The sequence below is a fragment of the Armigeres subalbatus genome, chromosome 2 (genome assembly GCF_024139115.2).
Source record: "Armigeres subalbatus isolate Guangzhou_Male chromosome 2, GZ_Asu_2, whole genome shotgun sequence".
Lineage (NCBI taxonomy): Eukaryota > Metazoa > Arthropoda > Insecta > Diptera > Culicidae > Armigeres > Armigeres subalbatus.
Genome location: NC_085140.1, coordinates 101,900,075 through 101,920,476, shown reverse-complemented (window position 1 = coordinate 101,920,476; position 20,402 = coordinate 101,900,075). Strand labels below are relative to the sequence as shown.

General features: G+C 38.4%; 1 protein-coding gene across 1 annotated transcript in view; it reads left to right on the top strand.

Moving 5' to 3' along the window:
- The first annotated feature begins 754 nt into the window (after nt 1–754).
- LOC134210521 (protein ERGIC-53) overlaps nt 755–20,402 on the top strand; it is a 30,615-nt gene continuing 10,967 nt past the window's right edge. Inside the window, exons 1-2 of the mRNA XM_062686558.1 lie at nt 755–1,137; nt 20,029–20,356. Coding sequence (XP_062542542.1) covers nt 936–1,137; nt 20,029–20,356 — 530 coding nt within the window. The 5' untranslated portion in view covers nt 755–935. The remainder of the gene's footprint in view (nt 1,138–20,028; nt 20,357–20,402) is intronic.

The following is a 20,402-nucleotide window of genomic DNA, read 5'->3' as shown; positions in this document are numbered from 1 at the left end:
CACGCTCAATCGGCATGGGAAGTTGAGTATGTTTTATCCTTGGTTTTAAATATCTTGTTTTATACTAAAGGCACACCTGTGGTACTGGTATGTTATTGCGCTGTTCACACTAAATCGAACAACACAGTTTGAAAGTGTGACGGTTCCAAACTGTGATCAAAAGTGTGACGGTGTCGATTACAATGGATTTTGACATCGATAAATGTCAGACAAAAGCAAACGGGGTGAGAACATTTTCGCATTTTGCAATTTCTTGCATTTTCTCCTTCTGAATGATGGCCAAGGTTGCCAGTTGTGCAGTTTTCATAATTATTTCCTTAAGAAAATAATATTATTTAGTGAGATTCGAGAAAAAGAAGTCGGCAACTGTGCACGCGCAATAAAAAAGTGTGATTATCGAAGTGCACCGATAATCCATGTTTCAAGGCAAACTGCAATACTCATTTCAAGATTCTTGTACCATGGTACTTATACCACCAGTGTGTCATTAGTATTAAGTATTTACTGGAGTCTGAAAATATTTCATTTCATGATTAGGAAAATCTTACTGTAGGTGGATTAATCTGGGTTTTATGATTAGGAAAATCTTACTGTAGGTGGATTAATCTGGGTTTTATTGTAATAATGTTTAAATTCAAAATTATAACCATTAACCGTATGGTTCTCTATCGTCATCAACCCCTCGTCGATTGACTTTCGACCGACGCTCATTCGACCACAAGCTCAAATACCGCACAAAGAAAAGCATCAACAAACCGCCGTCAAACATTCGCAGCTTTTCCAGCTCCTCCTCCGCTGGTCGCATCCGTCTGGCAGTTCTGTTGCTGTGGCAAGCTTCCAGCTCACTCTCCGCAGCGCAGTCCAGTTTAGTTCAGTCAGTCTTCTACTTTTCCTCGTTCGTAGTGCTGCAAAGAAAGGTGGTGTTCGCGTAAAAGATGGCTGTCACCCCGCGGTTGACGTGTTTGTCAACCTTTCTCCTGCCCTCCGCTGGGATCCTGCTGCTGATGCTGTTCGCCGCCGGAACGACGAACGCAAATACCCATCTGGTCCACCGGCGGTTCGAGTACAAGTACTCCTTCAAACCGCCCTACCTGGCGCAGAAAGATGGAACCGTCCCGTTCTGGGAGTACGGTGGCAGTAAGTACCGAAGTTTTGTTGTTTTTTCGGTGGAACAATTCGTGGCTTGCGCAAGGGGTCGAAGGGTATCTGTGGGAGGGTGGCGGAGCGCGAGCGGGTAAAAGCGAGAGTTACACGTCAGAAGGTTTTTCGTGTCTGGCCGAAAATTTGGATTTTTTATGTATGTTCAGGGTTCAGGGTCTGAAATAAACATTAATTCTGGATTTGGGCGAACGTGGGCTCGTGTCCGAGCTTCATCGGAAACCCCAATCAGTAGCTTTTATTGCCTTTATCGGAAAAATCGCATTGATTTGACAAAAATTGAACACGCGTCTGGTTTTCGGTTGCTTGTGATATGCGATAATGTGTGCTCATATCATATCGATGAGGACCGACCTTAAACCAGTTCTGTGTGGGGTCAGTGACGAAAGAAAACGAAAGCAGGTTGTGGGCTATAAGATTTCTGCCAAATGCACTAATTGCATTTTATATAACTGCATTCGGTCAAAGCCGCATCAATGGTTTGCTTACATGAATGCAGTGATGGGAAACATCAATCGTGTATCAATAAGCTGTTAATTGCGGTTCTAAATTGAGGAACCTAATATTGAATATTAAAACTACATGCAGTAGGTACTTTTAATAAACGATTGATATGAAATTTCCCGTCTTGTATCATATATTCATTGATTATTAACGTAAACATTTATTGGAACATGAATTGTATGGAAAGGCAAATTAAAGTGAAATGTATTATTTTTTGTATTACATTCCCCACTGAAACATTGCCGCCTTGCAGAATTCATTGAGTACCTATTTCGACACCTTTGAACTACATGGTCCCATAGCCAAGTTACAGTTTTTTCATTGGTGACACGAAGATTCTTTTTAATACCCGGAAAAGACGATAAAATTCACTGTCAAAAGACGAGTTTAGCACAATTCCATTTAATTCCACCACCTCGTAATACTTTTACATATACGTATTTCGACCTCAACTGTAAGATCAACTGTAGGGAGGTCGAAATACGTATATGTAAAAGTATTACAGGTGATGGAATTAAATGGAGTTGTGCTAAACTCGTCTTATGACATTGAAAACATTCCACCAAAAAAGAGCTAATAAATTTTCACGAGAAAATTTCCAACCCGAAAATTATTGTAGAGACCAAATCGGAAATCGATCCCAGCCACCTTCAACGTAGTCTTGCTTTGTAGCCGCGCATCTTACCGCTGGGTTTAATAAAGTTCCCGAGTAAGTTGTTTCTAAACGCAATTGTATTGGTTTCAGAATTGTTAAAGTGGGCATTGTTTCCCACTGTTATGCCCAAACAAAAATATTTCCAAAAACTCTAGTTATTTTGCAAATATAAGCAATAGCAATAGCAAGTCACTTTTTAGTGACTTGGTCACTATTTTGAGTCTAGTCACTAAAAAGTCACTCTTTGCATCCAAAAGTCACTATTTTTCGGAAAATGGTCACTAAAGTCACTATTTTTGCATTGCCTGTTGTTCAAAATATAAATCATTTGTAACTATTATTATCAACCAAATCAAATATGAATGGAAACCTCAAGTAAAGAGTACAGAATTGATCATTATTGGAACCACGTCTGTTGGTAAGCGTTGATACCAAAGATAGTAAACAGCCTCAGTTTCATCACATGGCAAAGATGTTTGATGTTTCTCAACGTCAGGGAGAATAATGAGCGATAAGGGCGTCGATGACAGTACACTATGATTGTTAAATGGTTGTCAAATCCGTTTATGATTGTTAAATCCGCCTTGCGACCCTTCGAGGTAAAGTCTCAATAAAAAAAATATAGATCAAGTTATGTCAGAAGTAATTCTAGCACTAAATTACTTAAAAACTTTATGATTGGAATTATTTTAGAAATATCACATTTTTATAAAAAGAATCCGTTTATTAACAACTAGCAGCCCCATCGAACTTCGGCTTGATTACAGTCCCTTCCCGATCTTGGCAACACGACCGGATTTTAATGTTGCCAAACTGGGGATGTTGCCAAAAATGGGAAAAAAATTCAAACAAAATTTAAATTCTTTTTGTTTGCATGATTGAAGCTAAATACTTAGAATATGTACTACAAAGTATGTGGAGTGTGTTTAAGTGATGCGAAACAAACTCAAGAATTGTAATCAAACAATAGTGTAACTAATTAGCCAATTTCATAATAAATAATATTTGAAATAAATAATAATAAATAATATTTGAAATTAACAATAGCAGGCCTGGTAGCGAGTCACTTTTAAGTGACTTGGTCACTATTTTGAGTGTAGTCACTAAAAAGTCACTATTTGCATCCAAAAGTAACTAAAGTCACTATTTTTCGGAAAATGTCCACTAAAGTAACTATTTTTGCATTGCCTGTTGTAAAAAGTGCTAAATAAAAATCATTTGTATCCACTAGGTATTATTATCAACCAAATCAAATGTGAATCTGGTAGCAATATATAAAACTTGGGAAATTTGTACCAAAGAAGTTCCAAGTGTGAAAATTGTGAGGTTTTTTCCGATTCATGTCGACTATGATCTTTTCCTTCACTTTTTCTGTTATTGTCGGCGTAGCACCAACTTAGAATTCGGAAGTCGGGACTGCTGAACCGAACTTTCTTCCAAATGACAATAAAATGCGAAAGGAGGTCGACCTCGAGTATAGAGTACAGAATTGAGGAGCATTGGAACTAGAACAGACATACAGAAAGTAGATACATTTTGATTGATAAATCCGCCTTGCAGATAGGTCTTGAAAAAGAAATAGTCAGAAGTAATTCTGGCATAAGCCCAGGGTAGGGTGTTTTGACCGTTGCGGATCATATGCAGCATGTCGTGATCAGGGATGCCAGGGGATATTTTCAAATGTCTTCACAGCCGAGTAAAAATGTCTTCAAATGTCTTCAATATCAAAATTATGATTAGCAGTGAAAAAAATTCAAAATCCAATAGCTTTGTAATGGCAATCGTCCCCTTGTTTTATGTATCGGTTACTTTTTAACACTCAAATTTTTAGAATTCAAGAAAATATTCTTTTAAATCTTCATGAGTAAGGGAAATGACTTTCCCTTGGATTTTATAGTGAGTCGTTAAATATAATTCCAACGGATTTTGCTAACTGAATTTCCTTGTAGAATTCTTCTGAATTTATTTTGAAGAATTGCCTGTAGGATTCGGAAAAATTCACCGTGAAATACCTGAAGAAACTTCCATAAGATTTTCTAGAGAAATTTCCAGAAGAATTTCTGGACAAACTTCAGGATAAATTCTGATGGATTTTTCGGAGACTTTCTGAAGGAATCCTGAAGGAATTTCTGGAGGAAGTGCTGTTGGAACATCCAAAGGATTTTCTGAAGGAACTTTCAGATAAATTTCTGAAAGAACTTCCGGATGAAATGCTAATGGAACTAAGAAGAAGGATTTTCCTGAAAACTTCCTGAAGGATTTTCCTAAGCAATTACTAAACCTTTCACATTTCACATTTCTGAAGAAATGTCTAATAAAACTTCCGGAGGAACTTCTGGATAACTTTTTGGAGGAACTTCCTGAGGTATTGCTCAGGAATATTGGGCAGGAATTTTCGAAAGAATTACTGGAGGGAATAACAGATAAATTCCAGAGTATAGTTCACGCTGTATTATTGGAGAATCTTTCGACAACATTTTCGGAGCATCATCAAGAGGAATTCCTGGAGAAACTTCCGAAAGGATTCTTAGAGGAATTTCCGAACAAATGCCTGCAGGAGCTTCGAGAGCAATTCCTGAAAGATCTGCTGAAGGAAGTCGTGAAAGAAACAAACTAAGGAATTTCTGAAGGAACGACTGCAGGAATTTCCGACGGAATTCTTGGAGGGTCTAACGGAGAAATTTCTGGCGAACTTGTGGAGGAGCTGCTAGAGGTACTTTCAAAGGAAACTCTGGAGAAATTTTCTGAAAAATTTCTGAAGGAATTGCTGGACGAATTTCTGGAGGAATTTCATGGGAAATTTCAGAAAGAATTCCAGAGATGTGTTTACTGGAGAAATTCTTAGAGGGATTCTCAGTTAAAACACGTTAAAATACTGGAAGAATGCCCAAAAATATTTATTGAAAAAATATCAAAGGAATTCAAGGAAGAATTCAACAAGGAACTTTAACGAGTTTACCCTGAACTTTCTACTGAGTCTTTAATAAAAACTGGCGGATGTACGAGGTGAACCGGCTCAGGGCCGAAAACCTCACTAATGAAGATAATAATTAATAATATTTAACTCTGCCGGATTTTTTTAGGAAATTCCTCTGATTTTTTTTTTTCAGAATGTTCTCCTGAACAAATTAGAAATAATTTACCGTGGCCATTCTGAGAAATATCCATTTAACTCCAGAACAATTTCAATTTCTTGTCGACATTCGTAAGAATTTTCATGGAAACTAAAGAAAAATAAACGAGGTAGGGCTTTGGGACCCAATTCTCCTTATTTTACACGAATTAATTTTTTAAAACGAATTTTCATTGAATTTTTTTTCTAAAATCCACGAAAAATTCATCGAGTTCTTCAAAATTTATTCTCTTTCTCGACGGGTATACTGGGAATACCGAAAAGATCAGATGAATTATAAATAAATTTTAAAAAAATGGTTCTAGCCCAACAACTTATAGTAAAATTCTGTAATTTTTTGACGTTTGAAATAAATTAGATCGCTCATTGCGTTCTGATACAATGGTCGAAATACCTTTTTAGCAGACACGTCGAAAACGCCACCGCTACCAAGGAAAATTTAAACGAATGCTGCATCGGGAATTTTTGACGTAGAACTACGTCTGTCTTTTCTATATTGGGGTACACTTTAAAATTGCTAAAAATCGAAAAACGTCACGAAAATATGATAGACTTTGATCGTTAATATCTCAGCCATTTCTCGATGGATTTTCAATTTTCTTGGACCATTCGATCAAGGAAGAGTCAACGCTTCATTCCCGATGTACACTGAAGTAGTCTTTTACGCGGTTGTTTTTTACACGAATCGCTTTTTATGCGATTTTTTCACTCAATTTCGGGATTTCTGCGGTTCATTCAGACATACTTTGGAATTTACGCTGGGTTTAACTTTGTTTTAATTCACGTGGCCCATATCATTTGCATAAAAAATGACTCCAGTGTATTACAATATATACGTATGATAATATTTAGTACTGAAACTTGCTAACAGTTCAGGAATTGGTTTCGGTGAATCGGTCAATCGCAGGTGTGAAAAGTAGGCGAGTTGTTATCGACGCTAACTTTTCGAATCTTGCAATACAAAATTATTATTTTAATGTAAACCAAACTAATCTAATACCAATTCATTGTAAACAATGAAGCTCAATCGAATGTTTGGCATTGTGTTTTGGTGTTATGTAGGGAAAAAAGTTCAAAAGTAGCATTCGCCAATAATGCTTCGAATCAAGATACAATTATCGAACGATTCTTACTCTCTAGCGAGTTTTTATTAATTGATAATTTGGATATGTGATCGCTTGAGAGTGTTATTCATCCTCGTTTATTTGAAAAAAATATTATTATCATCCTTTTTAAATGTTAGTCTAAAATCTCACTCAATCTCAGGAGAGCAGGATAAACAGCGAAAAACAGATTCACCCTGGGCTTGAAACACGCTTGCTTTGGTCTCATCGAACAGAAAAGTCGAAAACCTGTATATTACATACAGCTACGTAGTTCAACGTCACCTTTGCGTACAACCCGATTGGGCTGCACCTTTGAGCTTTTAAACTAAAATGTGTTGCAGTTGTCTACCTTATCAACCGGCTGAGTGTAAATGTGTTTTTACGTTTGAAATTTTAAGCCCGAGGCATTAGTCTATTGTATAAAACTTTTGAAATATATGTATATGATCTTCATATAGAAGTCACAAAATTTATAAGTTAGTCATCAAATTATATTATTTATTCGGTAGCTTATTGATTGTCTTCAAGTATCTTTAAATAAAAAGGTAAGTCTTCAGTCTAAGGGGCCCTCCTTAGCCGTGCGGTAAGACGCGCGGCTACAAAGCAAGACCATGCTGAGGATGGCTGGGTTCGATTCCCAGTGCCGGTCTAGACAATTTTCGGATTGGAAATTGTCTCGACTTCCCTGGGCATAAAAGTATCATCGTGCTAGCCTCATGATATACGAATGCAAAAATGGTAACCTGGCTTAGAAACCTCGCAGTTAATAACTGTGGAAGTGCTTAATGAACACTAAGCTGCGAGGCGGCTCTGTCTCAGTGTGGGGATGTAATGCCAATAAGAAGAAGAAGAAGAAGTCTTCAAATATTTCAAAAGTCTTTAAAATGTCTTCATGAAATAAATGTCTTCACAGAGATTCAAATGTCTTCAAATTGAAGACATGTCTTCAAATCTGGCATCCCTGGTCGTGATAGAAAAAATGCTTGATAAATGGCATCTTCAAAAAGAAAAAAACAAAATCACATGACGCTGCTCATTTTTGCTTATTTTTACTAATTTAGTGCTTCTAACTCCGATAAGATTTGTAAAGAACATGTGCGTATGAAAAAAGCTCACGAATAAAATCGCCTTAAAAAAAGAACATGTTGTAATTCAAAACTTTTTGATTAAAACTGTTTTAGAAATATCACATTTTTATACAACTAGCAGACCCGACGAACTTTGTTTCGCCTAAAATTGATTCATTCTCTGATTAGTTATCGAGTTATGCAGAAATTTATGCTTTATTTGTATGGGAGCCCCCCTTTTGAGAAGGAGGAGGGGTTTTGAATCATCACAGAAACATATCTTCCCTTCCAAAACCTCCATATGCCAGATTTGGTTCCATTTGCTTGAATAATTCTCGAGTTATGAAGAAATTGGTGTTTCATTTGTATGGGAGCCCCCCTTTCCAAAGAGGGGAGGGGTTTTGAACCACCTTAAGAACCTTCCCCGGCCCAGAAAACCTCTGCATACAAATTTTCACGCCGATCGGCTCAGTATTTTCCGAGTCTATAAGGTTCAGACAGACAGAAGTTCATTTTTATGATTAAGATAAGATTAAGATTAAGAATAGACCCCCAAAACTAGTGTGAAGGTGAAGTCAATGAATTGGTCGTATTTTTTAAATCTAAAATAAAATAAAACTAGAATTGCTGGATTTTCAATAAGAGACCATGGTTTTATTGGATTTTCAAAATTTCCTCAGAATGCCACGTCGAGTTCAAAATCCCAAAAACTTTATTTTTTTTTTATTAAGCCATAGCTTAATAACAGGTAAAATTGTATTTTTTAAATTTATTAGGCGGGAACAGATTTTAATATCTTCTGCTGCCACCACCCCTCTCCAAATTTATTTATTTGAGAGAGGACTTCAAAATTTTATCGGAAAAATAATAAAATTTTGAACTTTCATGAAAAAATCTTTGATAAAACTGAAGATTGTCTTTATTTTTTATTTTCCACCCCCTACATTATCGATAGGTCAGTGGGACAAAAGAAGTATTTTTGTTCCGACTTTATTTTAATTACTTTAATTGATTTATTTTAATTCAGTTTAATTATTTTAATCTTTCTGTGTCGAATGGTTAGGTATTTGTTCCCCCACCCCTCCTGCCCCCACCCCCTTTTCTATTTTATGTTTCCAAACTTAAACCAACGTGATCATACTAATCCCAAACTGCACGTACCTCTATCATATCAATCTACATAGCTTCTTCGGCAATCACCAGAAAACGGATTTCAATCATTTCCCTTCTACGATAAGTATAAATCATCTGAAAAGTTTCTAAGTTATAACAAACTCTATCGTAGCGATCCTGAACTGTCTAAACATCTATCATGAACATAAACACATCCGTTTCTATCTCTACAAACAATTCTCTAATAAATAGGTTCCATAGTAGTCGCAAGAGCCGGAAGCGGTCAACAAGCCGCTCCACACTCTCCTCCTCTATCTTCTATTCTCTCAACTACCCTGAAACTGAACTGTTTCGGATCCCTTATGGGTCTGGAGCAGAATACGGGACGCTCGAGCCTACCAGTCAGTGGATGGAAAGGTCCGTTGTGATAAAGGGTCTATCACAAGCCTCGGATAACCTGGAATAAGTTTTCCACGAGTCGAGTTCACATTGATTTCATGAGTTCTATATATTAATCGTCACGTTGAAAATTTAAGCCAGCAGTGTAAACGTATTGCCTAATGTCATACAACGTAGATTGGCCACGGCCCGGGGATACGTTGAGTATAACAAGAATAACAAGAATAACAAGACTTTATTTTAATTACTTTAAATTTTTCAAACAGATAAAAACAAAAAAAAAATATAAGCTTTGTGAAAAGGATTTATAAGCTTTATGAGTCACCGCCTAGGAATCAATTAGATCATTTTATATCTTTTTTTTCTTCGAGCTCATATTGAACAACACATTTTTTTTATAAATTTTTTTTTAAATTTCTTTATTATAGTGATTTGTTTTCAATATCAATTTACAAGTCTAATATTACAAGTGAAGCGCACTAATAATATTAGCAGAATTAAAAAGTAACTGTTGCATAAAGAAAATACAAGTACAAATTATTAGCGTTGGCTTGTATTTTCATTTACAAGTATGAATGGTGCTGTAATTTAATTTACAAGTAGCTTTTATTTTATTATTTCAGCTGTGCAAAGTAAATATACATCGTTTTATTGTTTTAAACGACTTAACAGAGAAAGAAACTATTATTCAATGTACATCAAATTACCATACAGTGAAATACTATGCACTAAGAATAAATTTATCGTGATTTTTTTTATTGTGATTTTTTTTTTCAAATTACTCTGGAGAAAGCAGAAATACTTGTGCTTACATCAAGTACTCAAATGGTGGGGCGCTAACTACTCAAAAGTTGTTTTCGCTTAAACCCGTACTTTGACCCAATAGCCCAATTTAGTGTAAAATGACTCTTCTAACACTACGTAGTTTACCTTAATCCACGTAAAAACATATTACCCAAAGCAAAGTTAGTTTACCTAAAGTTGACTTTATTCAACTCAAATGTGAGTTGTTGTACTGAACAATCTCGGGTGGGGCCATGCATCTTGCCCTATTTTGACAACAATCATGAGAAAGGAAAAACTACTTAAATTTTTAATAAAATTTGATGCGATATTATCATCAGTAAGTATTTTGAACTTATATTTTGAAATGATTTATCTTTCAAGAAATCGCCTAAATTTCATAATAATTTCAACAACTGAAAACAAAATCCAAACCTGCATAAGTTCCGCAAAACACGTAAATTGAATCCCGTAATTACAATTCGCCCAAAATAAAACCCATGTCAATCCCAAATCCGCCTATAAAACCACGTAAAAATCACTCCAGTGTGCATTACTTTTTCTTTGTAAAAAATGCCAATACCACGAAACCGGATTGAACTGCGGGAATCAATAAATTAAAGAGAGAAGGATAATAAATTCGTGTTCCGTGTATACCTATCGCTGTATTCTATGCACAAACTTACAGAAAAACATAAACAAATCATTTATCGCCGCATTGACAGTGAACTATCGGATGAATTTTGACAGGTAAATGAACCTGACAAACTTGTCATTTCCATCTTACTAATAATACAAGTACTAATATTATAAGTTGGCGAATCACTTTTATGCAACACAATTTACAAGTACTTGTAATTTCTTGACTTGTAACTTGTAACTTGTAGCTAATATTATTAGTCTGATTATGCTACAGGGCCCTGGTAGATACCTTCTCGTGGTGTGTTACTTAATATAGCTTAATATGACGCCTTAATATGATACCATGGTAACCTTGCTAGCTTCTGGCTGATCCGACTAACACCAACATCAATATCCAACTCCGAGGTACTTATGAGAGTGTTGCAGTCAGTGGCCTTTTGCTTCCATTCTTTTTCTTCTTACGGTAAAGATGGGCGTGACCGTATGCTTTAATATGCGAGCCATTGCACGATTATATATCTTGTGTAGCAAGTACATGCGATGGATACACTATATCTAGGGTGTCGAGAATGTTTTCCACCCGAAATCATCCTAGACAGGAACGATAATCGAACTCGCCATCTCCGGATTAGCAATCCTACGCCTTTGCTCGCAAGGCTAACTGGAGACTGAACATTTTGAAGTGTACTCCTTAAAATGTTCGAAAACCTTCTTTTGGAAATTAAGAAGGATTTCTGGTGAAGATTCGGAAGAACTTGACGAAATCGGAGGTGAACTAGCCTTGGGCTAAAAACCTCTTGAATAAAGATTTTAATTAATAATAATAACTTGACGAAGAAGTTCATGTAAAAAATAAATAAAATATGAACAATTTTTCCCACCGAATATTATATGTATTTCCCACGGGACTGCTTTGAATTTTCAGACAGAATTCACATGGAAATTTTATCGTAGTTTTAAGGAAAACTTTTCGGAACTTACACTGGAGATGCTTTGTTTTTTTTTTCATTAACAATTTGTAGCTAAATTTCCAAGCAAAATTTTTCAGAAAGGATTGCTCAAAAATCATTCGGAATGCCAGTACTTTATCAGGATTGTATGAAGTAATGTTAGTCTGAATAAGTAATAATAATAATGAAGTAATGTCAAAGTTTTTACAGGAAATTTGTTTACAGGATTTTTCCTGAATATCCACAAGAAAGTCTTTTGAAGTTTTTTTCCTTGGATTATTGTAAAAACATGAACATTTTTCAAAATTGTAGCTGCAGTTCGCTGATGCAAAAGTGTCGGCGGCGTGATGCCAAAAACCATCTGCGGCGGTGGCGTGGCGCGGCGCAATGTTTTTTTTTATATTTTTCCATTTTTCCTTTCCAAATTTTTGTTGTGGAAATTGAGACTCAATCGCAACCTGTTTTTTCGTTTATTTTTTTATGGAAATAGTTTCGAAGGCTAAGATGGTCAAATAACGCAGATAGCATCGGCGTTGCGACCGACGCTGCGTTACCGATTATTTTTGATGCACACCTACGTCTTTTTAACGCTGAGTTGAAAAGGGCATCGGCCCTAAGATGCGCTTTGCGTTTAATGATTTAATGATTTGTATTTTTTACACCGCTATTGTTATTCACCAAAAGCCTTTCGTGTAAAAAAAAACACGTTGTTCGAGAGCAACACCCCCCCTTCACCTATGTGGCTTATCGTGATCATTTTCAAAACTCCCCCTCCCCCCATATATAACCACGTGGTTTCTGGACGGCCCCTTGGAATAAGTATTAGTTATCAATGAGACATAAACTTAATCATTTGTTCACATGACATCTATGAAGGTACAGTCATCTTTCGCTCGTTGGGCTAAACACGTAGCCCATCTAGTGAAAGACTTTCGTTAGTTGGGCTGAGATTTCATCTGTCAAATCAGCGAATACAATAGAAATTCAGAGCTGCCAACTGCGAAAAAGAAAAAAAAAACTGCCGTTGATGTCATAATTTGTCGTCCATCTTCGTTTTAAGTGGGCTACATCCCAACTAACGGGCGCCCAACTAAATCGTAGCCCATCTAAAGATAGCCCAACGAGTGAAATATGACTGTAGTATGCCGCAGCTAACCGCAAGTCGAGCACATATGTATATGGGCCTCCATATACAGATGTGCTCGACTTGCGGTTAGCGGCAGTATGGGTTCCCTGCATCTTCACTAGTAGGCAGGGCTTGGATGAATGAAGCAATGAAGATGGGACCGATGCTTCAGCACCAGATATACTCCCGAAGAAGGAAGCTTCATGAGAGAACAGTTTCAAAGTGCTTGGTGAAGAATGCTTCCTCGCTCCATAAAGCACTGCTGTACGAAACAGCTGGAGAGTGAAATCAAACACCCGCTAGTGCAGAGAATATTTAAATCTCTTGCCTCACTTATACTGAGTTGCGCATTTCAGTTGGAATAAATGTGTGAAAGAGAGGTATATGATGCATTCTCTCTCTTTCTCGCTAATATGGTTTTGTATTCACACAACACTCACTCGCATCTGAAACACTGCCGATGAACGAACCATCCTCATTTCACACTGCTCTACTGAACGATGCCTCCTCGGCACTACCCGGCTAGTGGAGATGCTACGTTCAAAACTCCCCACTTTCAATGTATAAAACGAATGCTTTGTATTTGCCTCTTCCTTTGTCGTCGTCGAACGCACACCAATCGGTGCACCGAAATTAAAACCTCACTGCGGGCTAAAAACGAAGCATTCGTTCGTTTTTGAACGAATTTTCCAAGGCCTGGACTTGAAAGAAATATAAACAATTTTCGCATTATTTTCTGCCGCACCCTGTATTTCTATGGATCGTAGCAATTTACTGTCACGAAATCATATGATCGTCAAAGAACCTTTTGAGGAGCTCAGAAGCCCTTATGAACCAGATTTAATTCGGGCATTATGGATGTTTGTGATGATTTATGATTGAATATCACTTAAAAAAGACAAACAATATATGGGAGACTCTTTTTTATTACGCTCTCTTTCACTAATATCAAAGCTAGTTTTGCATTTACTGCAATATTTTCACCTCAGCACGCTAGACAAAGTTATTTTCTTCAGATCTCTGTAAAAAAATCTAATGTAAATGTTAGTATGGCTTCATAATAATCGAAAGAGAAAGTAAACAAAGAGAGCCTCTAGGGTAACCGGCGGTAATATTGGCCCTGGATGTAACATTGGCTCATCACGCAAATTAATCAATATTTCAGCGATAATACGTCGATTTGTAGGGAGATTTTAACCACTGCTTCTTTAGAAAAGTGTATCAAACATATATCTGCTTCATAACTCTAGATTTATACACTTCTTAAACTATTAAAAGCAATTATGTTGCGTGAAAAATCACTTTGACTCGGTTTTTTAAAAGCCATGTTTCGTTGACTTATGCAGGCTGGCTGTGCTAGAGTTTTTCTTTTGCCCAATAAAAGAGTTTTCTGAATGAACATACCTGCTTTCGCACATCAGATGAATGGATAATAACCACACTATGTCAGCTATCATTTTTATTTCACAATTTCTATTAGTATAGCGACATTATCAACCAAAACTTTTCTGGACAATACTGGGGGCACCCGTAGTCAAATGTTGGCATGCGCTTTCGATTTGTAGCACTACGTTAGTATAGGTGAAACTCTATCATCAAAACATTCTCACCAATAACCCGTACTGGAGAAAATAACCGAAAGCTGCAGATAGATAGAATATCCGATGCTTGCGTTTAAAATGCTGAGAATTTTTGTAAACTCAGGTTAATCCTCTCAGCGGTTAAGTTTCATTCACAAATTACATAACGCTAAAATCAACCCACACCAAGCCTCTAGTAATGCTCAATGTATTGTAGGGTTCTGAGATTTATAAAGTCCTTAACGCTCAGACAAGTACCCTCCCACAACCTAAAACGTCATGTAGTTTGTGAATGGGTTGATGCTTTTCTCGAAACACGATATAATCGCTTTCATTCGCACAACACACCAAAAATAATTGCCTACCTTACGGCTTCCAAACACGATTCAAGCGAAAGCGATTCAAGCATCTACCTTTTGGGTTCGATACACCATTTTCTTCATAATTTCGCAAATAAATGATTCAATTAGTGTATGAATATCTTCTTTCGCGCGAATCCTAAAAACATTTTCTCATTTAATAATGGAACGATACAATGGATCGTATATTTCATTAGATAAACTTTCAACGTCATTTCATGTGAATAATTTCAAGTCAAATTACTTGACAAATACCTTCATCATAATTAAGATCTACTATTGCTTGCAAAAAGTATTTTGATCTGTAAAATGGTACCGAAACAATATTCTTTCAACTCGGGAAGTTGAAACACGTGAGAGATTTGAGAGGATTCACAACAGCTGATCGATATATAGAGGAGTGGAGTCAAACGCACGTACCAATCATGAAACTTCAATGCAGGCAGAGTTAAAAACAAGCATCGAATAATTGTATTTATGAATAATTCTGTAATAATATCAGGTAGTTGGCTCAGCTATAACTGTTTATGCACAGTACAAAGCAAGGAATTGGGAATAAAAAGGAAAAAAAGGAATAAAAAGTTTTACAATTGGCTTTCTTCAGTAGTGCGTTATGCATCATCCTCACCTAAAGCATTGTTTACGTTTTGGAAAAAAGTTTCTTTGAGAGTATCGCGAGAGCGAGAGCAACACAACTGCCATGGTTTCAACTAGCAGTAAATCTCAAAATTATGCGGCAGCCAATAATTCTAGACCAACATTTGAAAAGGGCGTAACAGCCAAAATTTATTCCTTCTGATTCTTTGTCCACATATATAGCTATATATGTAGACGAAGAATCAAAGGGAATAAATTTTGGTTGTTACGCCTTTTTCAATTGTTGTTCTAGAATTAACGTATGAAATTTGTTTGAAGGCATAACATGAGGGCTAGAACATGTAGCCTTTTTGCAATTGCAATTTTTAATACAGTTTTAATTTTTCTATACTTCTTCACTTGCAAATATGGTACATATTTGGGAAATAAATGATTCATATAATAATATTTTCGTTAGCATGTCCTTGGTAAGCGTGCTATTGGGGGAATCAAAAACGCACTCTCACAATCCGTGTGGTAGTATTTTACATGCAACCAATTAGAATTCACGCTCAATCAGATGATTTGATTTTCTCTATTTGTTTGCATGCTGTCTTTATTCAACGCAAGCAAAATGACTGGTACTACAAACAGCAACCCATCTTTATCTTTCGTATGTTCGAAATCAACAATCACTCGTCCCAAGTGGGCTGAAAAATGATACAAGGATGCCGACATTTTGTCAATTTCTCTCGAGAGTTTCGCTGGTTTAAATGAGATATATGGTTTCACAGTGTGACGTCACACGTATGTAGCCACGGCTGCGTCCTGGTGAATTTATTCCATATTTGACAGGTATCGGTGGTTTGTATATAAACAAAGGTTCATCCGCTTGCTGCGGGAGATAGGATGAACCTCATGAACCTACCACCGATAAATGTCAAATTGAATTCATTCGATTAAGTTTTTGAGGTTATGTTTGTTTGGTGTAAAACCTTATTGCGGACATTCATCGCCGTTTTTTGCTATTTGGCGTCAACACCAAATGTAAGCAAGCCGGCTGGTGGAATAATTCTGGTTGGAAATGCAATATATGGAGATTTATAACGATAAATGTGCTCAACCGTAACATAATGGGCCAAAGTTTGAGCCGTTACCCCTATATATATGAAACTCAGATGTGAAACGGTCGAAACGGTAGATTTCTCGAGATAATTTGACCATCCATTTTTATTTAACTTTAATACTCAAGTCTGCCGCTTAGAAACTGAAGTTTATTAGAATTTCTGGAATTCCAATAAGAGACCATCGTTTTATTGGATTTTCAAACTATTCCTCAGAATGTCACGTGGGGCTCAAACTCTCAAAAACTTCATTTGAATTTGTTAATAATAGTTTAGTTTAACAACAGGTAAAATCGCATTTTTTAAATTTCTTTATTATTTTATATTTTTAAAAGAGATGGTCCTGCCAAAGATTTATAACCTTTGTGAGTCCAAATAGCTCACCGTCTAGGAATCAAATCTCGCTTAACTTTTCAGTGACCTAAGTAACATTTTTTTCATGAATTAATTTGAATAGCGCAATCAACAGAAAAACATAAAAGCTTTTTGATTGCAATACTCAAATTAATTCATGAAAAAATGTTACTTAGGTCCTTTTGAAAAGTTAAGCGAGATCATTTTTATCATTCTTTGGCTGTTATACAGAAAACAACATAGTTTTGTGACACAATTTGTAACTCACTACCGTTCCCGTGACGCCGGGTAGATACCTTCTTGTGATATGTTACTTAATATGAGATACCATGGCCACATTACCAAGTAACCAATAAGCACTATATTTCGCCAAATAAGTTTTTGAACAGCCGTATAGTGGCCCTTGGGTTGCTAACTCCTGACTGATTCAACGAATACCATCGTCAACTCCGTGGTACTTATTAGAGTTGGTACTCTTGGTACTCTTGCTTCCATCCTCTCCCTCCTTATGATGTGGATTGCACGCTTTAAGTAAATTACACATCGCATGAATAATTTTCACACATGACGACGATGACACGAGAGAATAGCAATCTGTGTGAAAATTATGTGTAAGACATGCACAGTCGCTGTGTAATGTCTTTTATTATTTAATATGTGTAAGCAACTTTGCCTCAAACTGTCAAGTTCATTTTGATCGCCCTGATGGCGGTTGCGTCCGGCATGCATCGCAACGAAAATGATTTTTTCTGTGGATTTTCGATATGTTTCGATACGATACAACTAAAATGTGCGACTATAAACATCGCACTTTAGTTTGGTCATATCGAAACAAATGGGGACTCCTCTGAAATAGTATAAAAATGTTGCGATTATTTTCAATTTACATGAAAAAATATAATTGAGGTTAGGTTCGTTTTCCGACCGCTCTCTCACTGTGTGAAATGAACTCATCGGAAATCGTTAACCGTCAATTACACTAAAATGAGTAACATGGCAGTTACTCATAATATGTGTTGTTCCAGGTTAGGCCCGTTTTGTGTGAACGAAACACAAAATTGTGTGAATGACTTTAAGCGTGTGGCGTATCCAGTAGCAGTAATCCTCATGCTTTTGTTGCTTATGCCTTTTTATTATTCTTGAATGTTATCAGATAGATAAGGATTTCAAAAATAAAACACTAGTTTGCCATCTACGAATTATAGATCTATTTCCGGTTCAAAACCTCATGCAAAAGTCACTATTTGGTCACTTTTTCTGCAATTGAAAGTCACTATTTGGTCACTTTTTCGTCATCGTTGGTCACTAAAGTCACTATTTTAACGGAATTTAACACTACCAGCCCTGCGTATGAGGCTTACTAGGGTGCTCTCTCTAACATACCTTCTGACACACCCTGACACTCTTTCTGACGCACCATATGAGTCTAATTTGGGTGCACACTCATCAGGTGGTTCAGGCTCTAGCACACCAATCTGAGAATTATTTGGGTGCAGGAGGCCAGGGACTTGTGGCTCGGGACGGGAAGAATACCTCGATAATCCTCGCCAATCTATCCGAGAACCGTCCGGGGTTGAAGAGCTCCCTTTGGTCTTGACCATCACTATCCTGTAGGCGTCACCCCACGGATTCGCGTTGGCTCCTCCGCATAGGCTGTCGAAACACGCTCTCTTATTGCTCTTGAAGGCCATGTTAAAGGCCAGTTTTGCAGCACGAAACACTCATGGCGATCCGCTCTTTCATCCTCGGTGCGGGCACGTTGCATCCTTCGTCTAGCCTTGAGGCAGGTTGATCGAAGAGCCGCAATCGCGGGACTCCGCCAGTATACCGGGTGTCTGCCATTTCTCGGTATGGCTTTCCTCGGCATGGTGGCGACGCACGCGCGTGATAGGACAGCTACTAACGCATCCCCACTTAGACCTTCAGTGTTGGCTTCCAGTCCCAGGCTCGCGGTGAAAACTTCGCTTTCGAAGGGATTGGTTCTCCACCCATGGACCTGATAGGGATCCCCGGACCTCGGATGTTGCACGCCATAGTTGACCCTCCTGCTATGACGACCGGCTTACAACCCACTAGGTCAGACAATAACCTATCGACATCTGGTTGAATCTGTTTTAATGGCCACCTTGGTTGGGCATAGCAGCTCCTCGTCAGACCTCGTCCAGTTGCTTGCAGTGGAGGGTCACTTCCGCCCCCAACGACCTCTCCTCGGCGTCGTCACCTAAGACCTCTTGGGCCAGCTTCCTGTAGTCAGTCCCACTAGCCTGCGCTCTGCGTTTCAGAACCAAGATTATTTCACCGGTCTTGGAGCGTCTGATACTTCGCACGTCCTGACCCAGCGTCGAAAGCTTTTCGGTCGCCCGCATCGATTTAAGGACTTCAGCTTACTTTTCCTTATCAGTTTTCATTAACAAGGCCTTGCCTCTATGCTCTATCCTTCGCTCTCTTTGCGGGTCGAGATGCGTTCGACCTCCGCTTTTCCCTACTGACCAGCTGCCAGGCATATTCGGTCCCTTGTGCCGATGGCACAGGCCGGCTGGTACCCTCTTGCGGCCCGGCGACTTGCGCCTGGTTGGTGCCTTTCGCCTTTTTGGGTCGAGAAGTCACCTTCTCGGGTCGACGCCCTTCGGGCTCCTCTGCACCCCGATCTGCTCCGTCCAGACGACGTTTGGCCTTTATGGTCGCACGTCGTTTGGCTTTGCTCTGAGCGCCTTCGCCGGATTGCTGCCTGAGCCGTTTCGGGTTAGGCGCAGTCTTTTCTTCATTGGCCGTCAGGGCGAAATCAATCGCCTCTTGGGCCATGATCGCTCCTTTAAGGAAGGAGAAGGCATCGGTTTGGGTACCTTTGTCGGCCTTCTCTCTTGCCACCACCCGCCTGATAAAAGCATTCTGTTCTTGTCTTGCGACTCGAACAGCTTGGCGAAGCATCCGAAGTTTCTGTTTCAGTTCCTTACTGATGTTCTGCCTTGCGTTCGCGAACTCGATGATATCATAGAGTTGTTCGGCGACAACTCGCATCCCGGGCAGTGGCCCGCCGAGCGTGCTGATAGGGCTATACCCTGTCCCTGCTGGGGAGACTCCTAGACTAGTTGCAGCCTCCGTCACTCCACTCTCCGCCTCCCTGAGAGAAGATCTCACCAAACTCCCCTTGGCAAAGGGGTGTACCACCTCCATGTTTAACGCACCGTCAAAAGAATTATTTTTAGCTTCACTCATTGTGATTGGGTTCCCTTATGGCTGCCGTCGAGATTGGGTCCCCTTGTGGCTGCCGTACATATACACAGATTAAAAAATACGCTAAATAATTACATATTTGAAAAGGTCACCTTTGCGTTTGTATCATATCCAGAAAATTTGACAATAACAAATCTAATAACATTTCCCTTTATTACTCCACAGATGCCATTGCTAGTTCGGAGAATGTCCGAATAGCGCCATCGCTCCGCAGCCAAAAGGGTGCCATCTGGACCAAGCAGCGCACCAACTTCGACTGGTGGGAGGTAGACGTTGTGTTCCGGGTTTCCGGTCGTGGCCGCATTGGTGCCGACGGTTTGGCCTTCTGGTACACGACCGAGAAGGGTGACTACACCGGCGAGGTGTTCGGTTCCTCGGATCGCTGGGTTGGTTTGGGTATTTTCTTCGATTCGTTCGATAACGACAATAAGCACAACAACCCGTACATATCGGCCGTTCTGAACGACGGTACAAAGAAGTTCGATCACACCAAGTGCGTATCCGGTGGTTGGTAATTCGACGGAACGTATCTAATGTGG